The 21,558-nt window shown below is 38.8% G+C and overlaps 1 protein-coding gene across 1 annotated transcript in view; it reads right to left on the bottom strand.

The window, feature by feature from the left end:
* Positions 1-21,558, bottom strand: part of PHACTR2 (phosphatase and actin regulator 2) — a 135,806-nt gene that overhangs the window by 49,201 nt on the left and 65,047 nt on the right. Inside the window, exons 3-4 of the mRNA XM_049789389.1 lie at positions 15,562-15,642; positions 6,956-7,114 (exon numbers count right to left, since the gene is read on the bottom strand). Coding sequence (XP_049645346.1) covers positions 6,956-7,114; positions 15,562-15,642 — 240 coding nt within the window. The remainder of the gene's footprint in view (positions 1-6,955; positions 7,115-15,561; positions 15,643-21,558) is intronic.

The following is a 21,558-nucleotide window of genomic DNA, read 5'->3' as shown; positions in this document are numbered from 1 at the left end:
ATTCTGCCAAAGTTACCTTGAAGACGAGTGGAACATTCCACAGTTGGGGGGCGTTCTAGCTCCAGTCGAAAATTGCTGGATGATGACATGGATGTAAATTCTAAATTTAAGAACCAAGGTAACAACTGATTGATACTGGAATGCCCTTCAGAGATGATCAGTGCTTCACACACTCTGACATGGGGAGCGAACTCGTGTGAAGATGACTAATCTCAGAGTTCCCTGCATAACGTTGCCGAGGAAAGTTCTTTCGCTTATGAGAACTCAAGCCCCATCTACCTGGACATGGATGTTGTGGTCTGTCTCATTGTGGCCAAAATGCAGTGATTTCCCAAGTAAAGGAGGCTCTGTAGAATCTTTTCTCCATGAGTCACAATGCACTGCGGAATGACCTACTTTCCCCCATTTTTTCAGGGTGCTGGATTTAGCACTATTGACTTAGCAGCTACTTCCTCTGACCTCTACAGACAGAGTAGAGAGATTAGAAGCCAGGTATATGTTTAAATGTATATGTAATACATATGGAATTTGAGACGGTAAGGACAGAGTTTATGATTCAGGAAAAAATTCATGCCCAAGAGCAGATGCTCCTCACAAGGAAAGCTGGGGAAAGTAGTTTTGGTCTCAATAGGGAAATTGGAAATCGAGGCTGAATTTTCAGTCATTTGCATTTCATTTTATTCCTCATGACTAGAGTTAAATTCAATTACAGTCCTGGTTCAAAGAGCCAAGCAGACATTTTTGAAAAGTGAAAGACAATAAAAACAACATAAAACAGTGTTAAGACAACACTAAGTGTTTACTGGCTGTGTCCCCTCATTACTAAAAGACCTTTAATCTCGGAATGAATTATATTTTCTATTCTTATTTTTCTGTATGCATTTTGTTACATGTAAGTGGTGACTTCTTTCTTTTAAAAAATTAATTTAAATGTTATATTAACAGTGCTATATTAATCCAACAGATAACCACAAGTGCTTTAAGTTACAGTAAGCACTCAATATTTCTTCTCTCTTGCCTAGGTAGAAGTCACTAATGGCCAAAATTACTCCTTTGACCTTTGAACTTGTTCATAATTGTCTAAATCCCTCATCTGACAGCCTGACATTCCTCAGACATCATGTCTGCTTGTCTATCTATGCATCTCATCTATTCCCCCTAAGCTGCTAATCATCTTTTTATTTTCTTTTTTTGGTTTTTGGGCCATAATAACAATGGTCAAGGGTTATTCCTGGCTACGCTCAGAAATTGCTTCTGGCAGGTTCAAGAGACCATATGGAATGCCTGAAATTGAACTTGGGTCTGCTGTGTGCAAGGCAAATGTCCCCTACCACTGCGCTATCACTCCGGCCCATCATCTTTAGCATTGTAGTAGCTCTCTTAACCCACCTAGATAAACCAAAAAGCCAGCCAATTTTATTTATTTATTTTTTTAACTTTGGGCCACACCTGGTGTTACTCCTGGCTATGCACTCAGAAATCGCTCCTCAGCCAGTGAATTTTAAACGTCCATGAAGGTTGAGAACAAAATAAGCTGATGCACATCTAGACATTTTAAAGTGAAACATAGGTAACTATGCTCACAAATGCAGTCACCATTTTTGAACTGGGTGGGTTCCATAGATTCACTCTTTCCTCAAACAAGATGTAAACTGAACCATGAAAAATCATGGTTTCATCTGCCCATGCAGCAGAAAGCTGACTACCTTGGGAGTAGAGGGTGGACCAAGACCTTGCCCTACCAAAGCCACACTTGCTGCCTCCATCACACAGAATCGTTTTCTTGATGGCCCTGCCTCATCACTGATCCCCTATGATTCCTTTCAGGGATACCAATCACTACATTTCAGGTACACAGGCTTTAGGGCTGATATCAACAGGGTTTTTTGTTGCAATTGCAGAAACTCTCCACCTGCATTTTCCTTCTACTGGGAAGCCTGGTGACTGTAATCATGCCCACAAACATAGTCACCATGTTTGAATCAGGCCAGCTCCATAGACTCACTCTTTTCTCCGAATGAGATGTAAAGTGAGTCGTGAAAGACTACAGTGGTCCACACAGCAAAAAGCTGGCCAGATTACAAGAGCTTACTAAGCCTTCTGCCATTGTGTTAACGACTTCATTGGAGACCATTAATTTTCACAAATGTGCTTGCTACTGTACTTTTTCTTTTTTTTTCTTTCTTCTCTTCCATTTTATTTTTTCTTTCTATTTTATTCAATAACTTTGTTTTCACTTATCTGGAAACAAATGTATTATGAATAACTATGTAATGCATTTTCTTTAAATAAAAAATAAAGGAAACATATAAATAGATATGACTAATCTTCTGATGTATATGCGGAAGTCTCTTCCTTGAAATGTTTGTTATAATTCTGGCCCATAGTGCAAAAACAGGCATGGACATCAAGCCTGATGATAGTGCCCATAATGAAGCCAATCAAACTGTTCTTACTATATTAATTCTCTCTCCTACTACAAATCTTTAAGTGTCTGACTCTTGCTTTAGGTATACCACAGAGGGGTCCTTCTTCCTTTCTACTAAAGATGCTAACTTCAAAAATTAGACCCATAAATATTCAGTTCTGGTTTTGGAAAAAAGAAGACAACTGGTTTTAGAATGCTTGGAAATGATCATCTCTATTGGGATTATGGTGAAAACAGCACAAAACTTCCAGTATGCCCCCCTGATAAAGTATGAGCAACCCCTTTGCTTTCCACTAAAACTTCAATTAGTTATCTATGCTGTGTTCGCCAGATGGCCAATGTTTATGTTTACAAGTGATGATTCCTAATGGATGAGTGTGTGTATGCATGTCTGCATATATTTAACCGTACGTTTTCTGACTAAATCATAAGCTCCTTTAATTCAAAATGCTATATCTCATCAGTGTTTAAATGTTATGGCTATACAGTGAATGTGACAGATTGGTTGACTGTTGTTAAGCATACGTTAGTTGAAAACTAAACAACACTCATTACTGTAAAACAAACTCCTTTCTTGGAGTTGGGAGGTAGTGAATGAAATTCTAGTTCTCATTAGTACCATGTAATTTGAAGACATGCTACTAATTGTGCTAACCAGAAGATCCAAGATCGGGTAAAGAAATGTTGCCTCTTCATTTTGGCTTGATAATGGATACTATTTCACAGCACAGTTTCTACAGCTGGTTAATATACTTATAGGTTGTCCAGTAAAACAATACTTAGAACAAGACTGAGAACTACATGCTGTATTCTGCTCCCACCTCCACCCCCTCCTCTCATTTGCCTCACATGTCTTCTTCAGGTCTCAGTTTGGGAGCATCTTCCTCCCAGAACTTATTCTGGTCCCTGTTCCAGAGAAGCTCTCCTGGCTTACTTATCTGGGTCTTTCAAAACCTTCTGCATCATGTACTGCACTTGTCATTTTACATTCTGAACTTCTTGGAGGTGATGGTCAGATTGAAAGCAAAGGACATATTTTCCTGGACACACTTTCCCTAACCCATAGAAGAGCAAATATGCTTTATTATTTATTGATTAAACACCGTCCATCAGATATCACTTCAATGAAAATCCTCTACAATAACTCAATTAAGATATCAGATGATTTTCTGATTCCTCCTGTGAAAAAGCAATCTATCCATTGGCCAATTTTTCCACCTCCTATATTAAATAGTGCTTACTGAAGAAGAATAATGGAAGACTAGGAGCTTTCAAATTTGCAAAGAAAGATCTCCAGCATTGGAAAAAGAGGTCTGAGCTCAGAGTATATATTCGAGCATCAGTGGCTTCCTAAGGGATAGCTACATACTACACATCTGGATGAAAACTCCCCAAGAGGGCAAATGTTAAGAGCAGTATTTGTTTTTTGCTTATTCTGTTGAACCTAATGTTTCAAATATTAAGGTATGGTCATGACTAAAAAGGGGATATAAGCATCTGGAATTTTTATGTATATGATGATTTTTGGAACTACAACCAGGTAATAGATGAAATAATATTCTTGGAAAGTTAGTGAACTGCTAAAGAAAAAGGAGATTATACTCCCCAATAAAGGGTAATTAAGCACACTGTGGGTCTGCAGGATAGTGAGTTCAAAGAAGAGATCAGACAAAGAAAGGAAACATAAAAGCTAATTTTTTAATGAGAAGAATTATATGGTGAGATTGGAGAGATAGCACAGTGGACAGCATGTTTGCCCTACATGCTTTTAATTTGGGTTCAATTCCTGGCACTCATATGGTCCCTAAGAATAATCAGGAATAATCCTAGAGAGTAGAGCCAGGAGTAACCAATGAGCACTAGAGTAGCCCAAGAACATAACGAAAAACAAACAAAATAAACTCACCAGCTAGGACGGACCTCAGTTTGATTCCCCAGCTTTCCATATGGTCCCCAACCCCAGAAATGCGATTTCTGAGCCCATAGCCAGGAGTAACCCCTGAGTGTCACTGGGTGTGGCCCATAAACAAACAAATAAAATAAAACAAAAACCCAACCAGAATATGGAATCTTTTTAGTAAAGGTACTTGAAATTTAACATTATATACACTATTAGTTATACTATTGGTTATATATGAAATTTTTTATAGTCTTAAGAGATAGCTTTATTATCAAATCCTTCCCTTCATTTTTGTGAGGGCTCAGAGGGTGGGAGACAGGTAGTAAGTGAGAGGCCACACTTTACAAGTGACATGGCTGAATTTTCAGCATTTTTCTCTCCTATATACAGACTAGCCAAGCAAGATATGAAATTGGACCCATTTGATCAAAAAAAAAAAACACCAAATGTACAAATTCTCAGACAAAAATGATATAAGACAAAAACATCTCTCCAAAGTTTATAGAGCTACATGATCTGCCATCTTCTTTTTAAAGCATCAGTGTCTTTTGATTTAAGTGACATAAAACTGTCAACAACTTTTTATTAGGTTGCAAAGAGAGAGAGTGCCTTTGAAGTTTGACTGGTTCTTTGACTGATACCCTATACAACCATTAAAGATAGTTCTGTTATCTAACAAAGGATGCAATTCTTGAACATTAAAAAGCTGTCTGGGAAAAACACAGATGGACTTAAAATTTAGCAGTTTGATGAGACAGGACAGACTCATAAATATATAAGCAAATATGAACATCGCTAAGACTTTACCAGGGGTCCTCAAACTTTTTAAACAGGGGGCCAGTTCACTGTCCTTCAGACTGTTGAAGGGCCAGATTATAGTAAAGACAAAAATTATGAACAAATTTCTATGCACGGGGCCGGAGAGATAGCACAGCGGTGTTTGCCTTGCAAGCAGCCAATCCAGGACCTAAGGTGGTTGGTTCTAATTCCGGCGTCCCATATGGTCCCCCATGCCTGCCAGGAGCTATTTCTGAGCAGATAGCCAGGAGTGACCCCTGAGCACCGCCGGGTGTGGCCCAAAAACCAAAAAAAAATTTCTATGCACACTGCATATATCTTATTTAGAAGTGAAGAAACAAAATGGGAATAAATACAATATGTGGCCCGCGGGCTGTAGTTTGAGGACCATTGCTTTAAACTATATTGCCCTACAATCTACTTAGTTCTATTGACTATATGTTCCAGGAATGTTACTATTAAAATATCAATTTCTCATAATCAGGATTCATAAACTGAATGGTATTCCTTAAATGAAAGAGGATTAAGTAGAATGCCAGGAATACTCAACATTGAAAAAAGCAAAATTATAGTTTTCCAGCAGGTTACTACTAGAGGTTTTACAAAATTTTAAAGGGCATTTAAGATGCAAATTTTAGGGACTTACAGATTTCCAAAGAAGATGCTTTTAAGTTAGATTGTCTAGCATTGCCTTAAGAATATTCTGGCTTGGGGCCGGGCGGTGGCGCTGGAGGTAAGGTGCCTGCCTTGCCTGCGCTAGCCTAGGACGGACCGCGGTTCGATCCCCCGGCGTCCCATATGGTCCCCCAAGAAGCCAGGAGCAACTTCTGAGCGCATAGTCAGGAGTAACCCCTGAGCGTCACAGGGTGTGGCCCCCCAAAAAAAAAAGAATATTCTGGCTTAAAAACAAACAAATAAACATCAAAACCCCAAAATCAGTAAAATATAGGAGTTTTATTTTCCAAAGATTTCTCAGAATGTCTATAGAACTCAAACTAATTTAACCAATATTTTTGCTATTTGATTCTAAGGACAGAAAATAGTCACTGTGTCAATTTCTATGCTTCACTGGAATCATGTAAAATCTCCCAATGATGACTACCTTGAGAGTTTTTCAATTCAGGTACATAGAAGGATAAAGGCATCTCCTACATGAGATTGTGTGGCATATAGACGACTAATCAATGAGTGACCAGAAATCCTTGATGATGTCAAGTATTTGCCCTATACTTCTAGCTCACACAGCACATTCAAGCTAAATTCTCTAAATAAGTCTCAGAGAATGAAATCATGACTTCTAGTAAATTTTGGAGTTTCCAACTGTACAGACAAATCATGTGGCTGCTACAGTAATCTAACTCCTCAGGAAAGTTTCTTCAGATATGTCTAGCAACTCCTGAAAAACCTACAACTCTAGATCATGTGGATGCTGTCAAACTTCTAAGAGTTTGACCAGAGAATTAGTGTTAGTATAAAAATGTCATCTTTGTTTTGACATTCCTCCATTCTGTGAGTTCACACAAGTCAGTTGTAAGGAGCAGAGAAAGATGTTCAGATCATGAGCATTTATTTGGGAGAAAATATAAAAGCTCCCGAGGAAGGAAATCTTTAATGATCAAAGAAACCACCCTTTCTAGTTGTAAGTTAGTAAAATTTACTTGAATAAAAAGTGAAATGAGCTATATATAAAATAGAGATGCAGCTACCTGTGCAGATATTTAATTTCCTTTGGGCCAGCTATCATTTCTCTCATTTTTGTTATTTGCAAATTTCTTTCTACTGGTTGAGCTGTACTGAAGTCAAAGATGACGGGTGTCTTTTGATTTTACCTTGCTTATCTTCTGCCTTTTCCTCCAGAAGTGGTGCCTTTTCAGCTACAGAGCCATTACCTTCTTCAGATTTTACTATAGTTTCCTCCCGGGTAGCTTCCTCGCCGATGGGGATCATGTGCCCGTTTGAATTTTCAAAGTTAACTGTTACATCTCCATCTAAAATGGGGGAAAGAAACACCTAGATGTCTAACTTGGTGGCTTTCTAAAATCCCAGTTTTCAAGGTTCAAGAACTACTGGAGTTAAGTCCTTGCTTCAGACCAAAGAACCAAACATATCTGCTTCTGTTTCATAATTTTCTCCTTAAATTTTTCATTCAGGCGACCCTTGGACTTGGTTGAGGGAAAGCAGCTAAGGAGGATATAACCAAATATCACTTCAAGATAGTAGGAATAAAAAATACATCCAGGTTCTAGAGACCCTTGCTCTACTGCTTAGGTTTGTGAAATTAGATATTGGTTTATAACTCAAAAATTGAATGTTGAGAGAGTAATCTTAAAAAAAGTACAGAAAAGTACAGACATTTTTATAAAAGCACAAAATGAATGCAAATACACATAAAAATAAAATGTAATTACACATGCAAACAATTAGTGGGAAAATATGAACAACTCTCTAAGATGTTACATCTATGATAGGTTAACTTTATATAGTCATAGAACTACTATTATTTAATAGGAGAAAGATTATAGTAAAGTGAATCTAATTTTAAATTTGCTATTTATAAAATTTATATAAAAATTATTATAATATAAATTTAAATCGACCAGAAAGCATTAAATTTAGTGTCCTGAGATAAAAACAGTATAATAGGGCATAAGGATGTTTCTTACTTATGCATATGGTCTCCCAAGCATAGCCAGAGTGTTCCTGAGGACAGAGTCAGGCAAAAGCACTGCCTACAGCTTTGGTCTAAAATCCCCCACCTTCACAAAAATTTTTAATTTGGGGCCGGAGTGGTGGTGCAAGAGGTAAGGTGTTTGCCTTGCCCACGCTAGCCTAGGACAGACCGCGGTTTCATCCCCATGCATCCCATATGGTCCCCCAAGCCATTTCTGAGCACATAGTCAGGAGCATTTGCTGAGTATCACCGGTGTGTCCCAAAAACAAAAACAACAAAATTTTTTCTTAATTTGATCTAGTAGTAATTGAAATCCACTAGAAAATATGGAAGAGAGAATAAAAAATTATAACTGAAAACAATCATTTAAATATGTTACCTATACACAAATAACTGAACTTACTCCATGAACTTTTATAATTCCTAGGAATTCTAATGTGAAAACTTTTTGCAGAAAGTATAATTCAAGGATTCTTGAGAAGATCAATCCTAGTTTATTGCTGGAAATTTTTAAAAGGCTCTCTACTGTCGTAAAAGAAAAATTAAAAAATACTAAATTAAAAAATTAATAAAACTGAAGAAATTTATAATTAGATGTGATTTATGCAATTTTGATCTTATTTATTTATTTATTTTTGGTTTTTGGGTCACACCTGGCTGCGCTCAGGGACTACTCCTGGCTCGATGCTCAGAAATCGCCCCCAGCAGGCTCGGGGGACCATATGGGATGCCAGGATTCAAACCACCATCCTTCTGCACGTAAGGCAAACGCCTTAACGCTGTGCTATCTCTCCGGCCCCGTTACTCCTGGCCCTATGCTCAGAAATCACTCCTGGCAGGCTCGGGGGAACATATGGGATGCTGGGATTTGAACCACTATCCTTCTGCATGCAAGGCAAATGCCTTACCTTCATGCTATCTCTCTGGCCCCTGATCTTACTTTTTATAATCATTAGAAAACAAGAGACCATCTTCTAAATTTTCATTGTGTATTAACTTTGTTTTAGATTATATGTATTAATTTGATTATATGTATATAAATGCATATATGTAATAAGTACTAGCATTCTGAACAAGAATAGACAGAGAATGTAATAAAGTACATATCATGAAATAATCATGCTCAAAAAATAAAAACAATAGTGTCTAATACCTCTAACTTGATCCCTGTATAAAGCTAAAATATGCTTTATAATGAACCAAAACAGTGTGACTACAAATAAACCTTAATACATTCAATAAATGAAGGCAACAATTTTTTAAAGAGTATATGTCAAACAAGAGAGTAAATCAAAACATGCTTGGTTTTTATTACTGGTCCCAAGAAATTTACTATAAATTATAAAATTAGAAGACAAAATTTAATGTGAGATAAGAGGTTCAGAAAAATAAAATTAATGTAAGAATATAAGAATAAAAATCATAAACACAAACAAGAATCAGGGGCAAGAGAGGCAGTGGCCAAGGCATGTGGCCGACTGGGGTTCGATCTCCAAAACCATATCCTGAGCATCACCAGGAATGATCCTTGAGCACAGTGCCAGAGGTAAATTCTCAGTGAGGTGTAGTTTCCAACTCTCCCACAATAAAAACAAAATCCAAACAGAAAGTTATCTTATTGTGTAAAAATTCCGTTTTGAAATAAACGAAATATAAATGTCTCTATCTGTTTTCTCTGACTCTAGCTGGTAACGAAAATATGCTTACATCACTTTAAAAATGATTCAAATCTGGGGCCAGAGTGATAGCACAGCGGTGGGGCATTTGCCTTGCACGCAGCTGGCCCAGGACAGACCTACGTTCGATCCCTGGTGCCCTATATGGTCCTCCGAGCCAGGAGTAACCCCGGAGTGTCACCAGGTGTGGCCCCAAAACAAACAACAAACGACAAAGAAAAAAAAAACAAAGAAAAAGACAAAAAAGAAAGATTCAAATCCATTTTGAGGGTTTAGGGGTCACATGCACCTGTGCTCTGGGCTTACTCGTGATGCTACTTTAGGGACCATTTGGAAAGCTGGGGATCAAACTTGGGTCAGCTGCATCAAGGTAAACAAACTACCTGCTGTACTATCACTCTGACCCCTCAAATCTATTTTAACCATTAGTCTATTAATAAATAGACTCAATATCTTATTTTTAAAATTTAGAATGAAAAGACTAGAGAGAAAATTAAATAGTGGGTGGGTGGGGAAATGACATTAAGTAATTATCAAAGGACAGAATGTGAACAATGAGGAAAGAAACTTTGAGGTCTGAGCTACAACTATTGTGCATAAAAAGACTAGGAAAGGAGACATGTGTGATAAATAAGAAATTCAAAAGTAAAACCGAGAACTGCTATTATGTTAACTGATGTATACATTTAAAAATAGGCTTTCTATTTTTTGTATTCCATTTAGATCTAAAAGAAATCTGTGATAGTTTGTACATCCATGAAATTAAAGTTTATCAAAAGTAGGAAAACCAGTTCTCACATTACAGTAAAGAGGTTCAGTCTTAAAAGAGCATTTGTATTGTAAGAAAGGCAAAAACTCAGAAAAGAGCCACTTCCATATCCAGGGATATCACTTCTTGATATAAAAACAGAAAAAATTAATTAAAAGAATATATGCACATCTAGGTTCTTTGAGCATGTAGTAGAACAGCCAAAATATGAGAACTACCCAAATGCCCAACTATCAAGTAATGAACAGTATATATACACAAAATGGAATACCATGTAGCTTAAGAACAAAATCTTGTATTTGCTGCAACATGGATGGAACTAAAGAATATCATTCTTGATGAAGCCAGTCAGAAGGAAAGGGACAGATACAGAATAATTTTTCATACATGGAATACACAGCAAGGTAGCAACAGGAAGAGTCAAAGGCAACACAAGGAGAACATGAGCTACAAAACCAAATTTGTGGGTGGGAACTGAAAGAGAGGGGTAATGAGGGGTCATAAGAGAGAGGTGGATACAACATTGATGGTTGTGGTGTTGTTATTTTCTACATGCAAAATCATCATTAACAGTATTGTAAACCAGAGTACCTTAATCAATTAAAAATTAAACAAAATAAAACAAACTGAGAGACCAAGTAAACATAGCACTAAGTGGCTAAATATGGAGCATAGTATCTGTGAGAGGTTTGCCCCTTTTTGAGAAACAGCTGTAATTAGGATAGGGTTAAGAAAGTAACAGAGAGGAAGGAGAAAATCTGGATAACTAAAAGGAGAATGGCTTGAGATAAGACAGAAAGGTACCTCATTGGAAGGGAAGAAGGAGGCTGGCCAGCAGGTAGATTGTTTATCTGCCCACATGTGAAAGCAAAGCAAAGAAAAGATGCAAAAGAAGAACCAGAAGATAAAGACTGAACTTGGATTCGACTGTGGACAATCATTGAGCTTTAGGATTAGAAGTTAATAGTTTCATGCCAACAAAAAAAAAAAAAAAAAAAAAGAAAGAGAAAGGCATAATGAAATTTATCTTGGAGCAAGAGTATGGGGTAATTTAGAACAAGGTCAAAGCTGGGGTAACTGAAGGGATTGTAAAAACATTCAGAACACAGAGCAAAGTGCATACAAGTCAAGCACTATTAAAGGCTTAGGCAAGGTCCAAAAGATCAAGGCAGTAATGGATCTTTACAGACAAAAGACAGTACATTGTCACTAAGGATGGCCATTTCCAGTCCCTGGCTAGAGCTCAAAAGAAAAATTCTCAGGTAATTGTTTTGTAAAAATGAAAGAAAACCATTTTATCCAACCTGTGGTTGCTGTGGGGTTTGGGGTGGGAGAAGATTTCTATTAGTGGCATTAACAGAAGCTTTCAAATATTAGGTAATTTTTAAAAGGAACCTTGAAAAAGGTGGAAACTAAAATTTAATGATTTATGAAATCTAAATGTTACACTTATTCCATTAAGCTTAGGTTAAAGTTGTTCTTTCATATTTTAAAAATTTTAATGTTCATTTTATGAAAGTAAAGTAAAGCAAGTTAGGATTAGATTTCTGTGGAATTAGCGTATGAAATTGTAAATCATCACACCTATTTTAGCTCAGTGGGCTGACTAAAAATCAAACACAAGCATTTCTTTTAGCTGACCATGTTTGTTTTCAGGAAAATTTAATGCCTTTCTATATATAATTTTATTTTAAAAATATTTTTGGTCACAAGCAGTTGGTGAGAAGGAGAAGTAGGGATTAGTGTGGTTTAGTGGTGTTGGGATTAAACCCAGGACTTCAAACATGCAAGGTTTGTGCTCCCTAGCACTAGAGTTTTTACATAGATTTAAAAAGGGGGGTGTAAACTCTATCCTTAATGCCAATAAAATTTTTTAACATTTTTCTCATTTTTCTTTTTTTTTTTCTGAAGCTGAATATATTTTTTTTAATATGATTTTTATTTTGATCATCGTGGCTTACATATTGTTGACAATATTATTTTAGGTACATATTTACATAAAAGCAAGGGGGATTCCCATCACCAGATTGTCTTTACCTATACCTCCATTTTTGTCCTCCCTCCCATTTCCTCTTCCCTCACCCTCAGGGCGGCTAGAATATGTGGTCCCCTCTGTATCTGACCCACTACCTAGTAGTCTTGCACCTGTTTGGTCTTGATGTCTCCCTTATTTCCCCCTCTAACTGGAGGTAGGACTAGTTAGTTCAAGATGGATGGTTTTGTTTGAAAAAGAGAAAAGAAATAAGCTGGGGTAAGAGACTAATATGCCGAAAATGTGCGGAATCCTTCTAGGGGCTCTCATCAACGCTTTGAGAGATCAAGGAGATAAAGAAGGTGAAACACTCCCCCCGTACCAAAAGCAGTGTCAAATATCCAGTGAGGATTCCGGCTATATCGATTAGCACCACAAAAAAACAAGCAAACGAGAAAACAAAACAAAACAAAAAAAAAAACAAAGGAAAACAGACAAACAAAAACAAAAACAAAAAAGAAACAAACAAAAACAAATCAAAACGAAAACCGCTATGGTCTTGAAATAAGAAACATGGCATAGCACATAAAGAAAGGAAAGAAAAGAAGAGAAAAAAAAAAGTATAACTGGGGACAACAATTTCAATAATCACACCCAAACAGAGAAATCTACCAAAGATAGGTAGGTAAATAAAAATAATAATAATAATAATAATAAAAAAGAAGATAAAAAAATAATATATATATAAAAAAATAACCGAGGTTTTGTACTTTTTTTTTTATTTTTGTTTTTTTCCCTCCTGCCCTGGCACAGTAAATATTGGGGTCATTCAAAGAGGAATTCACTTGGTCTAAGAAATATGGGGTTTCTCCGTCCTTGGAGTATATTGTCATGGGATCAACTATAGACTCTGCTCAGGCTCATTTATTTTCCCGGTGGTGCTTTTGTGGTGTGTGGAAGACTTCTGCCCTGTCCTGTGTGATACACTCAGACCTCTATGTCTAGAGGTCTCTGTATCTGCACGGATCCTGAGGTGGGACTTATGATGAAGTCAGTCTTTGTGGTTCTTGAGGTTCCGTTCCTTCAGTGTCATTTTAATCCATCTTCTGTGGTTGGAGATCTTGGTCTTTGTGTTGAACCTGGGATGGCGCCTAGGATAGCGTCTTTCTTTGTGCTTCCCGAAGCCCCATTCCGTTACAATTGTCTCTGCCAGACCTTTGGAACTGGGGATCATAAGTATTGTGCAGGTCATAGTTCAAACCCTGAACTAGGGCTTTTTTATTGGTCCCAAGATATATGCAGTCTGGTCATGGTTCTAGCAGCCAGTCCTCTATAACTCGCCATCTTGGCTTTTGGACCTACCTAAGGGTGACAAGTCTTCTGGTTTTGTCTTGTCATTGGCTGGTAAGGTAGGCTAATCTGTTCTAAGGTCAGGTTGTTCACATTTTCCTCGTTGTCAGGATATCATGTTAGAGCTGGTCCTTGTTGGTGGCCCCACAGTATTAAGGCTGTCCCGGCTGGGATTTGTTTCTTGTAGCTGTTGTGAGGAACTGTGCCGTTTCTATGTCTGGGGTCCAGGGTTCAAGGCTGGATGAATGGTATCTAATCACCTGAAGTCTAAGTTGATTCCACATGACATATTTTCAGGGTAGGAGATATCCCTGTATTGTAAACAACTATGAGTTCTTATCTCTAGTAGACAAGAGCTCTTTTTTTTAATGTAAGATTTCCCCTTTATTTAGTGTGCCTTTGCAGGGAGAAACGGTGCTACCTTATATTGTCGGTGTATTTGGGGGTGGACAGAGGGGATAACAGAAACAGGTCACCTCATTTTTCTTTTTTTAAAAAAATAGTTCTAAAACTTCCAAATGTGTGACTAACCCCACCCTATCAATGTGGCTGCCTGGTATTCAGGGATCAAGAGCTTGAACACTAAATTAAAGAGGGACATTAAAGGGAAGAGAAATTTTGATAGTCTAAGCCAACCCTCAAGTAAAAAGAAAAATGTAGGGCTGTGTATATTTTTTTATTTTTAAAAGTCCCATAGAAGAAATAAGTGGTTGCAAGGTAATAGCAAATTAGGGCAAACAGAATAGTCCATTCATAAAGTATTGAACAGTATTTGAAGAACCTAAAATGGTGAGGGCTCCAGAAAAATGGTGCTATTCACTCCAGTCCATTCTCTTTCATTTGAAGAGGAAAAAGAGTAAAGGATTTCCCAACTCCATTGGCAAATTATTTAGATGTGGGAAAAGGTACATCTCTAAGATTTATAAATAGTGAAAGCCCAATGATGTTTTGAGTTATTTGCAAGGGATATATATCAGAGAAAAAGAAGTACTATTTATTTCCAAATTAAGACTTTATTCATTCCTATGAAGGGACAGTAATGCTATGACCTGGGATCTAGCTCAGTGATGGAGTGTATGTCTACATAATCAAGACCCTGAGTCTGATTGCCTACACCCCTCCAAAATACAATAATAATACTTTACACTAATAAATATTGGGAGAAGGGCATGAAATAAATCAACACGATTGCAACAAAAATTTCCTGTAGCGCCAATAGTAGGAGCAGCAATGATAAATAGGTATAGTTTGGAGGAGAAATAACCAATGTTGGGTTTCCTTTTAAGCACCTATCTTTAATTCTACAGAATCCTGTAATTTTTTTTACATTAGCCCTAAAATAACAAAGAAAGGGAAGGTAGAGTTCAAAAAAAAGTAGGACTAGTAATTGTTAGTAAAAAAATTAATAGAGACAATTGAGAAATGAAAAGAACAATACTGGCAAAATTACTTGAGTGAAGGTATAAAACAGATTAATTTGCCCACTCATGCCTGACCAGTTAGTTGCAATTTTGACTTATTACAGAGATAAAATAAGAGACACAAGAGATAACACTTAGATCTCAATTTCCAGGAAAACAAAAAAAAAATCAAAAAGTAAAACATTGGACCGCTCATTAAATAAAGCTACAAGTCTGCATTTATTCAACTGAATAAACCTGTATAGTGTGACTGGAACTCAAGAATGAAAGGGGAGTCATATAAGCCTCTGAACCTCAGTTGTATCCCCAGGCACACCACACCTCTTGTGAAGGTTTAGGGTTGGAGTAACATTTGGTGAAAAACTCCCCAAAAAGTCACTGAATTTTCTTTTAGACCATTTTAGACTCTTTGTAGTCCACAAAGGCACTCCAAACTAAAAGCAAGATTCTGGGAGTACAATACTCACATGCTTTCTCTCTCAAAGACCATGATCACCTTAATGGACGAAAGAAAATTAAAGGAAGGCCCACAAGTGAACAATCAAATGATTCCAAGCATAGGATGCATGACCTTACCTGGATCAGGCAATTCTTTAAGAACTCCCCTTCTGATCAGCTCTTCTCTACTTTGTCTGGTAGAAATCTTCCTTTCTAGGACTTTGGAAAGAGAAGAAGCACAAGTTAAGTATCACATCATTTCTTTACAATAAAGATCAAACACCTCCCAAGTCAAATTGAGCACACATTCATGTTGTCTGTTTAGGGTTCAAACCCCAAAGTTCTAGCTATTGACCAAAATGTATGATTGGAATCTATAAGTTAAGACAAAAGTAGGCTCCAGTCTAAGACCTGGACTCCCTGTCAGGTGCTTGGTCTTTCAGATGATGATGTATGGCCCCAGAATACAGAAATTCTCTTCTAACTCAATCTCAGACACTTCACTGGTTCAAAAATTCTTGTCTTGAGTGCTTGTCCCATATTCAGGGAGGATATGGCCTCTGATCCTGAGTAGATGCTAAAAATTCTGTAATAAATATTTTTCAACATGCACACACACAAACACACACGCACACAGACCTTTAGCATGTGTTATTTAAAAAATAGCCTAAACACCTTGAACATGGCAATTCAACTTACAAATTATGCACACAGGTGGACAATAATTAACAATAATAGAGAGGAGCTAGAACTGTGGCTCAATGGTAGATCACATGACTTGTAAATGTGAGGGTTTGATCCCTGACACCACATCTGAACCACTCAGTAAATAAAACAATGAGAGCAATAAAAAATAGCTGAGAATACTCAATAGGTTGAGGATAAGCACTGCATGCAAGGGGCTTAGAATAGATGCCCAAAAGACATGATCCCCAAGCATATAGGAGCAACATCCTGACTCTCGAGCTGGGAGTAGCACCAAAATAAAAGGCAAATAAATACAATTTGAATAATTTTCGACTGTGGTTAACCACATATTCCTGAAACTTCAAAATGCAATGATCATAGGCAGACCAACCTAAGGATGCGTTTCAGAACAAGGGCTTCCACAAATGTGCAGTACAGATACATATGCTTACTTTAAAAACAAATGAACAGAGAGATTGTTCAGATTCCTCGCATTGCACTGGGTCCCCGGAGCACTTCCAAGAAGATCCCTTAAGCACAGAGCCTTTAAGCACAGATCCCTTAAGCACAAGAATACCTGTAGGGGTGGCCCCCAAATAAACCAGAGACAAAACAAAACTCCCAAATTAAATGAACAAATTTTAACACATATAATAATTTTAAGTGTAATATAATCATTATAGTATAGTGATAAGTATATACAATAATTTAAAATAATGCAGAACAGGGTTTCATACCCCATAGGAATCAAACCACAGTGTTTTTTACTGTCGTTTTCATCTTACTTTCATGATACCATATACCAAGTCAGCATCTTCCACCATAGGACCAGCTCCTCTCTTTAACTCAGTCTCCTCAAGTCGTACCCAGCTGCCTTAATGAGCTTAGTTCCTTTTTTTTGGGGGGGGGGCACACCCGTTTGATGCTCAGGGGTTACTCCTGTCTATGCGCTCAGAAATTGCTCCTGGCTTGGGGGGACCATATGGGAACGCCGCCTACGCTAGCGCTTGCAAGGCAGACACCTTACCTCTAGCGCCACCTTCCTGGCCCCAATTAGCTGAGTTCTTAAGACCTATTTTCATGGTCTGTTGCCTTTGGCCATTTGTTGCTCCCTTGTTATTAGCCCACATATGAGGTCAATCAGTCTGTGTTATTCCCACTCTTGACTTGTTTCACACAGCACGATACTCTCTACAGCTATCCACATGATGTGCATGATTTGGTGTTTTCTTATTGCTTATAAGTATGCCATATATGTCGTTTATACCATAGTTTATTTACTCAGTTATCTGTTCTTGGGCACTCGGGTTGTTTCCATATTTTAGTTATCCTCAGTAGTGCTTTAATAAAGCAAGAGCATAAATGTGAATTGCTATGTAATATGGAAGCTCAATTCTTAGCTTTTTTGAGCAATGGATGAGGGTCCCTTTTCTCCTATATTTTATCCCTGATGGGTGATAAACAGCATTTTTTCATATACCTGTTGGCCCTCTGTATGTTGTAAGAGTCTGTTCATCTCTTTTCCCATTTTTAAAAATGAATTGTTACATATTACAAATGCTTTATCAATCTTGGATATTAAACCTTTATCAAATAAGTGAAATAATCTCTTCCAGTCTGTGGGTTTATTTTTTTCTGGTTACCATTTCTTGTACAGTACAGAGATAACAATTTTCTTTTTTTTTTTTAACTATTTAAACACTGTGGTTACAAGATAGTTTACAATACAATTGGTTCCCTCCCACACACACAGTTACAAAGTTGTTCATGACTGTGTTTCAGTCATACAATGTCATACACCAGTACACATTTCCCACCACCAATGTTCCCAGTTTCCCTCTCACCCTCCCCATGCCTGCCTCTGGGGCAGACATTTTTCTTTTCTCTCTGTCTCGATCACTTTTCCTTTTAGACACTGTGGTTTGCAATACTGTTACTGGGGGTATAGTGCCTATCACATTATCTCCTTTCAGCACCAATTCTTTTCCAGAGTGATCATTTCCAACTACCATTGTCATAGTGGTCCCTTCTCTGCCCAAACTGCACTCCCTACATGAACTTGTCCTCCTTCCCCCGTTTCTATTGTGTAGCTTTCATTCTTGCACTCAAAGCAGTACTCCAGAGGCTGGCATATGCTGTTCCTTTGGTATTTTGCATCCACTAGGGATCCCAAATGATGCTTTACTTTTCCTTTTCTGTGGCTTTAATTCTAAATTAATCTCAGCTTTAAAGGGGAGAAAAAAGTTTTTTCTTTTTTTTTTCCTTGCAAACTCTGGAGGCTTTGAAGTAGCACTTGGCATCCTGCCAAGACTTCAAATCCAGGACTTTGTTTTTCTGCTCTGAGTCCAGCAAGCGGGCCCTCAGAGGAAAAACGTTGTGGATTGTTTGTTTGGTCTTGGACTGAACGCATTTCTAAACACGGAATGCATAAAGAAGGAGTGCATTTTTAGACACAGAATGTGGGGCACTGAGTGCCAACAGGAACAAACTGCAAGCGGCTGAGCATGGAGGGTATGGCATGGAGGCACGGCGTTCCAACAATCGTTCTCCCCAAGAACAAGTATCTCTCTTCATCTTCTGAAATATGTGCCTCGTGTTTATACAGCGTCTGTATGTTTGCCGAGCACATTCACCAGGGCCTTTTCATGGCACTTGGAAGGCCTGTGCCCTTGAATGAATCGGAGAGGTCATTCCAGTCCAAAGGGCTGCACAAAGCCGGCCTCATTTTGGAACATTCCCTGGCATGCTCACTCGTGTGCAAATGCCCAAGAGTGAGGGGAAGAGGGCTTGACGGAACCTCTAGCGCCAGTGGATTATCAGCACCCTTGGTTGAGGCTGCTGTTCTGCAAAAAAACCTATGCTCTGTCAGGCACAGCGCATACATGAATCACAAGCTTACAGCTTGGGCCGAAAGTGAGCTCTATGTGCGGGCAAAACAGCATGAGTTAGCTGTGTTCCCCGAGAGCAAAGTATTTTTTGAGGCCTCACAGCTTCTGAGCCCCAGATCCCTGCTGGCTGCTCTTGGATTGCAGGAATCTACGTATCAGCAGTGATGCTTTGGAGTTGGGGGATGGGAGCATGTGCAAGGCACGAAAGAAACATTGTCCAGAAAGTAGGCATGGGGTGCTAAAACCTGGGGGGGGGGGCGGGTGTAGTAGCTCCATCTCTCTTGAGGAAGTACTTTTCCACTCTCCGCCCCCAAGAAAACCTGGTTTAGGGCAACTCACTGCGCTGCCCACTGAGAAAGCCTGCAGGATGCCTGTTCCTGTTATACAAGCCCAGCTGTGATTTCAGGGTCACTTTCTGCATGGGGTGCACCAAAGCTCTGAGAGTTCTATCCAGATCGAGCACACCTCTTCTTCTAAGAAGTGAGGTCTGCACTGGATCACTCTCCCCATAACCCTGCCCCAAATTCATGTTCACCGTGAGAGTTCCTTTGTTTGAGAAATATCAGACCTTCCCAATTGTTTCCCTGGTTGTCAATCCTTGTCTGAATAAAACCTCAACTCCTTGGCTTGTCTCAGCAAGGCCTCCGTATACCTCTATTTCCTCCTGATTCTGCTGTACCCTCTGACTCTGTTGCTTCTTCCCTGAGCAATGTCTTCCCATGGACCCTCTGTCCTTAGCTGACGTGATGCCTCTGGCCCCTCCCGGCTCTCTCCATCTTTCTCAGTCTCTCTGAAAGGCCTACAGACATCCTTTCCCACACCCCAACACAATAACTCATTCCCTTTCCTGTCTTTAGCTATTTCCTTTTGCTTTTTGTCCTTCCCTTCCCTTTGGTGTGGCTGTGGTTCACATAAGATAGTTGGGAGGCTTACCAGAAGACTCACACTTTGGTCACAGGACCACTGAGGGGTCCCCCCCTATGAGTTCATGGTGTTCTCTCAGAAACTGCACTCCTTCAGTTTTAGTATTAGAACATATTCTGGTTGTTATATTCCAAAGGACTACCTTCCTGCCCTCTGGGCTGGCAATGTTTTGGGTGTGTTACTGTCTAAGAAGATGCACATCAGAGCTATGGCACTGACACACATCTGGCTGTGGTGTGCTGGAAAAGGTACAATCTCTACGGTGTCTCCAAACAGAAAGACCTCTCGAACCTGCTTAGTGCATGCGGCAAGATCAGAAACTGGACTTGTGGACTTATACTTGCCACTTTGTCACCTCTGTAGCCCCATATAGCCATTTTTTTTATTCTGTAAAAAATACCTTTTCCTCCTGATAGGGGATCTACTACTTTTATGCAGATATCATTATATAACTACATTGTACAGTTACAAGAACCAAACCTTTGTTTTCTTTAGGCCAAGTCCCAGCAGTGTCCTATAACTTGTTGACTATAAGAAAATGTGAAATTGAGGCCGAAGCGGTGGCGCAAGTGGTAGGGCATCTGCCTTGTATGCATTAACCTAGGACAGACTGCAGTTTGATCCTCTGGTATCCCATATGGTCCCCCAAGCCAGGAGCAATTTCTGAGCACATAGCCAGGAGTAACCCCTGAGCGTCATCAGGTGTGGCCCAAGAAACAAAAACAAAAACAAAAGTGTCAAATAAAGAAATAAAGCAGGCTAACAGTAATAACTGGTGGTGTTTTTCACCCTGTTCAAACCTCTAATCAAAGCAAATGAACCACCAGTTGCAAAAGATCTAAATATAAGAGTCTTCTGTCTTCTCCCTTCTGCACTCCTTGGCTGCGCTAGCCCAAAGAAAAATCCTCAGCTCTCTGTCATATGGCTCATCTGAAAAAGTCTCTGTAAGTTCTGAAAAAGGGAGGTCAGAGTGTGCAGTGGATAAAAGCCAGCCAACTAACTATTGGGGTGTAGCACCTGATCGAGTTCATCATAAATTAGAAGTGATTTATGATGCCCTTCTGGGCATGAAGCCTCAGAAGTGGAGGCAGAGGTATGGGCCACCAGCTCCTTTCTGAAGATGCATGGCCAGAATTTTATATAACCCTGGAAGTTTCAATGAGAGTAAATCTTGCCATCAACAAGCCACTTGTGTTTTCTTTTGGCGAGGAAATAGAGCTCTAATTCTCCATTCTAACACCATGTAATGATGGAACAAAATAAAAGCGCAAACAGGAGACTGCTAAAGAAGCGTGTCATATTATCTTCTTGATGCTGTGTACTGAATAGCCTCACTGTACAACTGGGATGGGGACAAAAAACTGCTTGTCTTGTGCAGAAAATGTTCTCTAAGAGGGTGTCTTTGCTGTACCTCTGCTCAACAGGAGTTACAGAAACGTAACATCAAAAAAAATGGGCTCCTTTGGAAAAGACACTTCAGTAAGGTACAGTGAACTCTTTGAAAGACACGAACATCAAAATGCCACCCATCAGGCATTCCGAGAATGCATAGCAGAGAAATAGAGCCAAGATACTCATCTAAAAACACTCATGGGACTGGCACTTTCTTGTTGATCCATGCCACTCAACTACTCAA

The sequence above is a fragment of the Suncus etruscus genome, chromosome 15, assembly GCF_024139225.1.
Source record: "Suncus etruscus isolate mSunEtr1 chromosome 15, mSunEtr1.pri.cur, whole genome shotgun sequence".
Classification (NCBI taxonomy): domain Eukaryota; kingdom Metazoa; phylum Chordata; class Mammalia; order Eulipotyphla; family Soricidae; genus Suncus; species Suncus etruscus.
The sequence above is the reverse complement of the archived record's forward strand: the minus strand, read 5'-3'. Positions and strand labels throughout refer to the sequence as shown.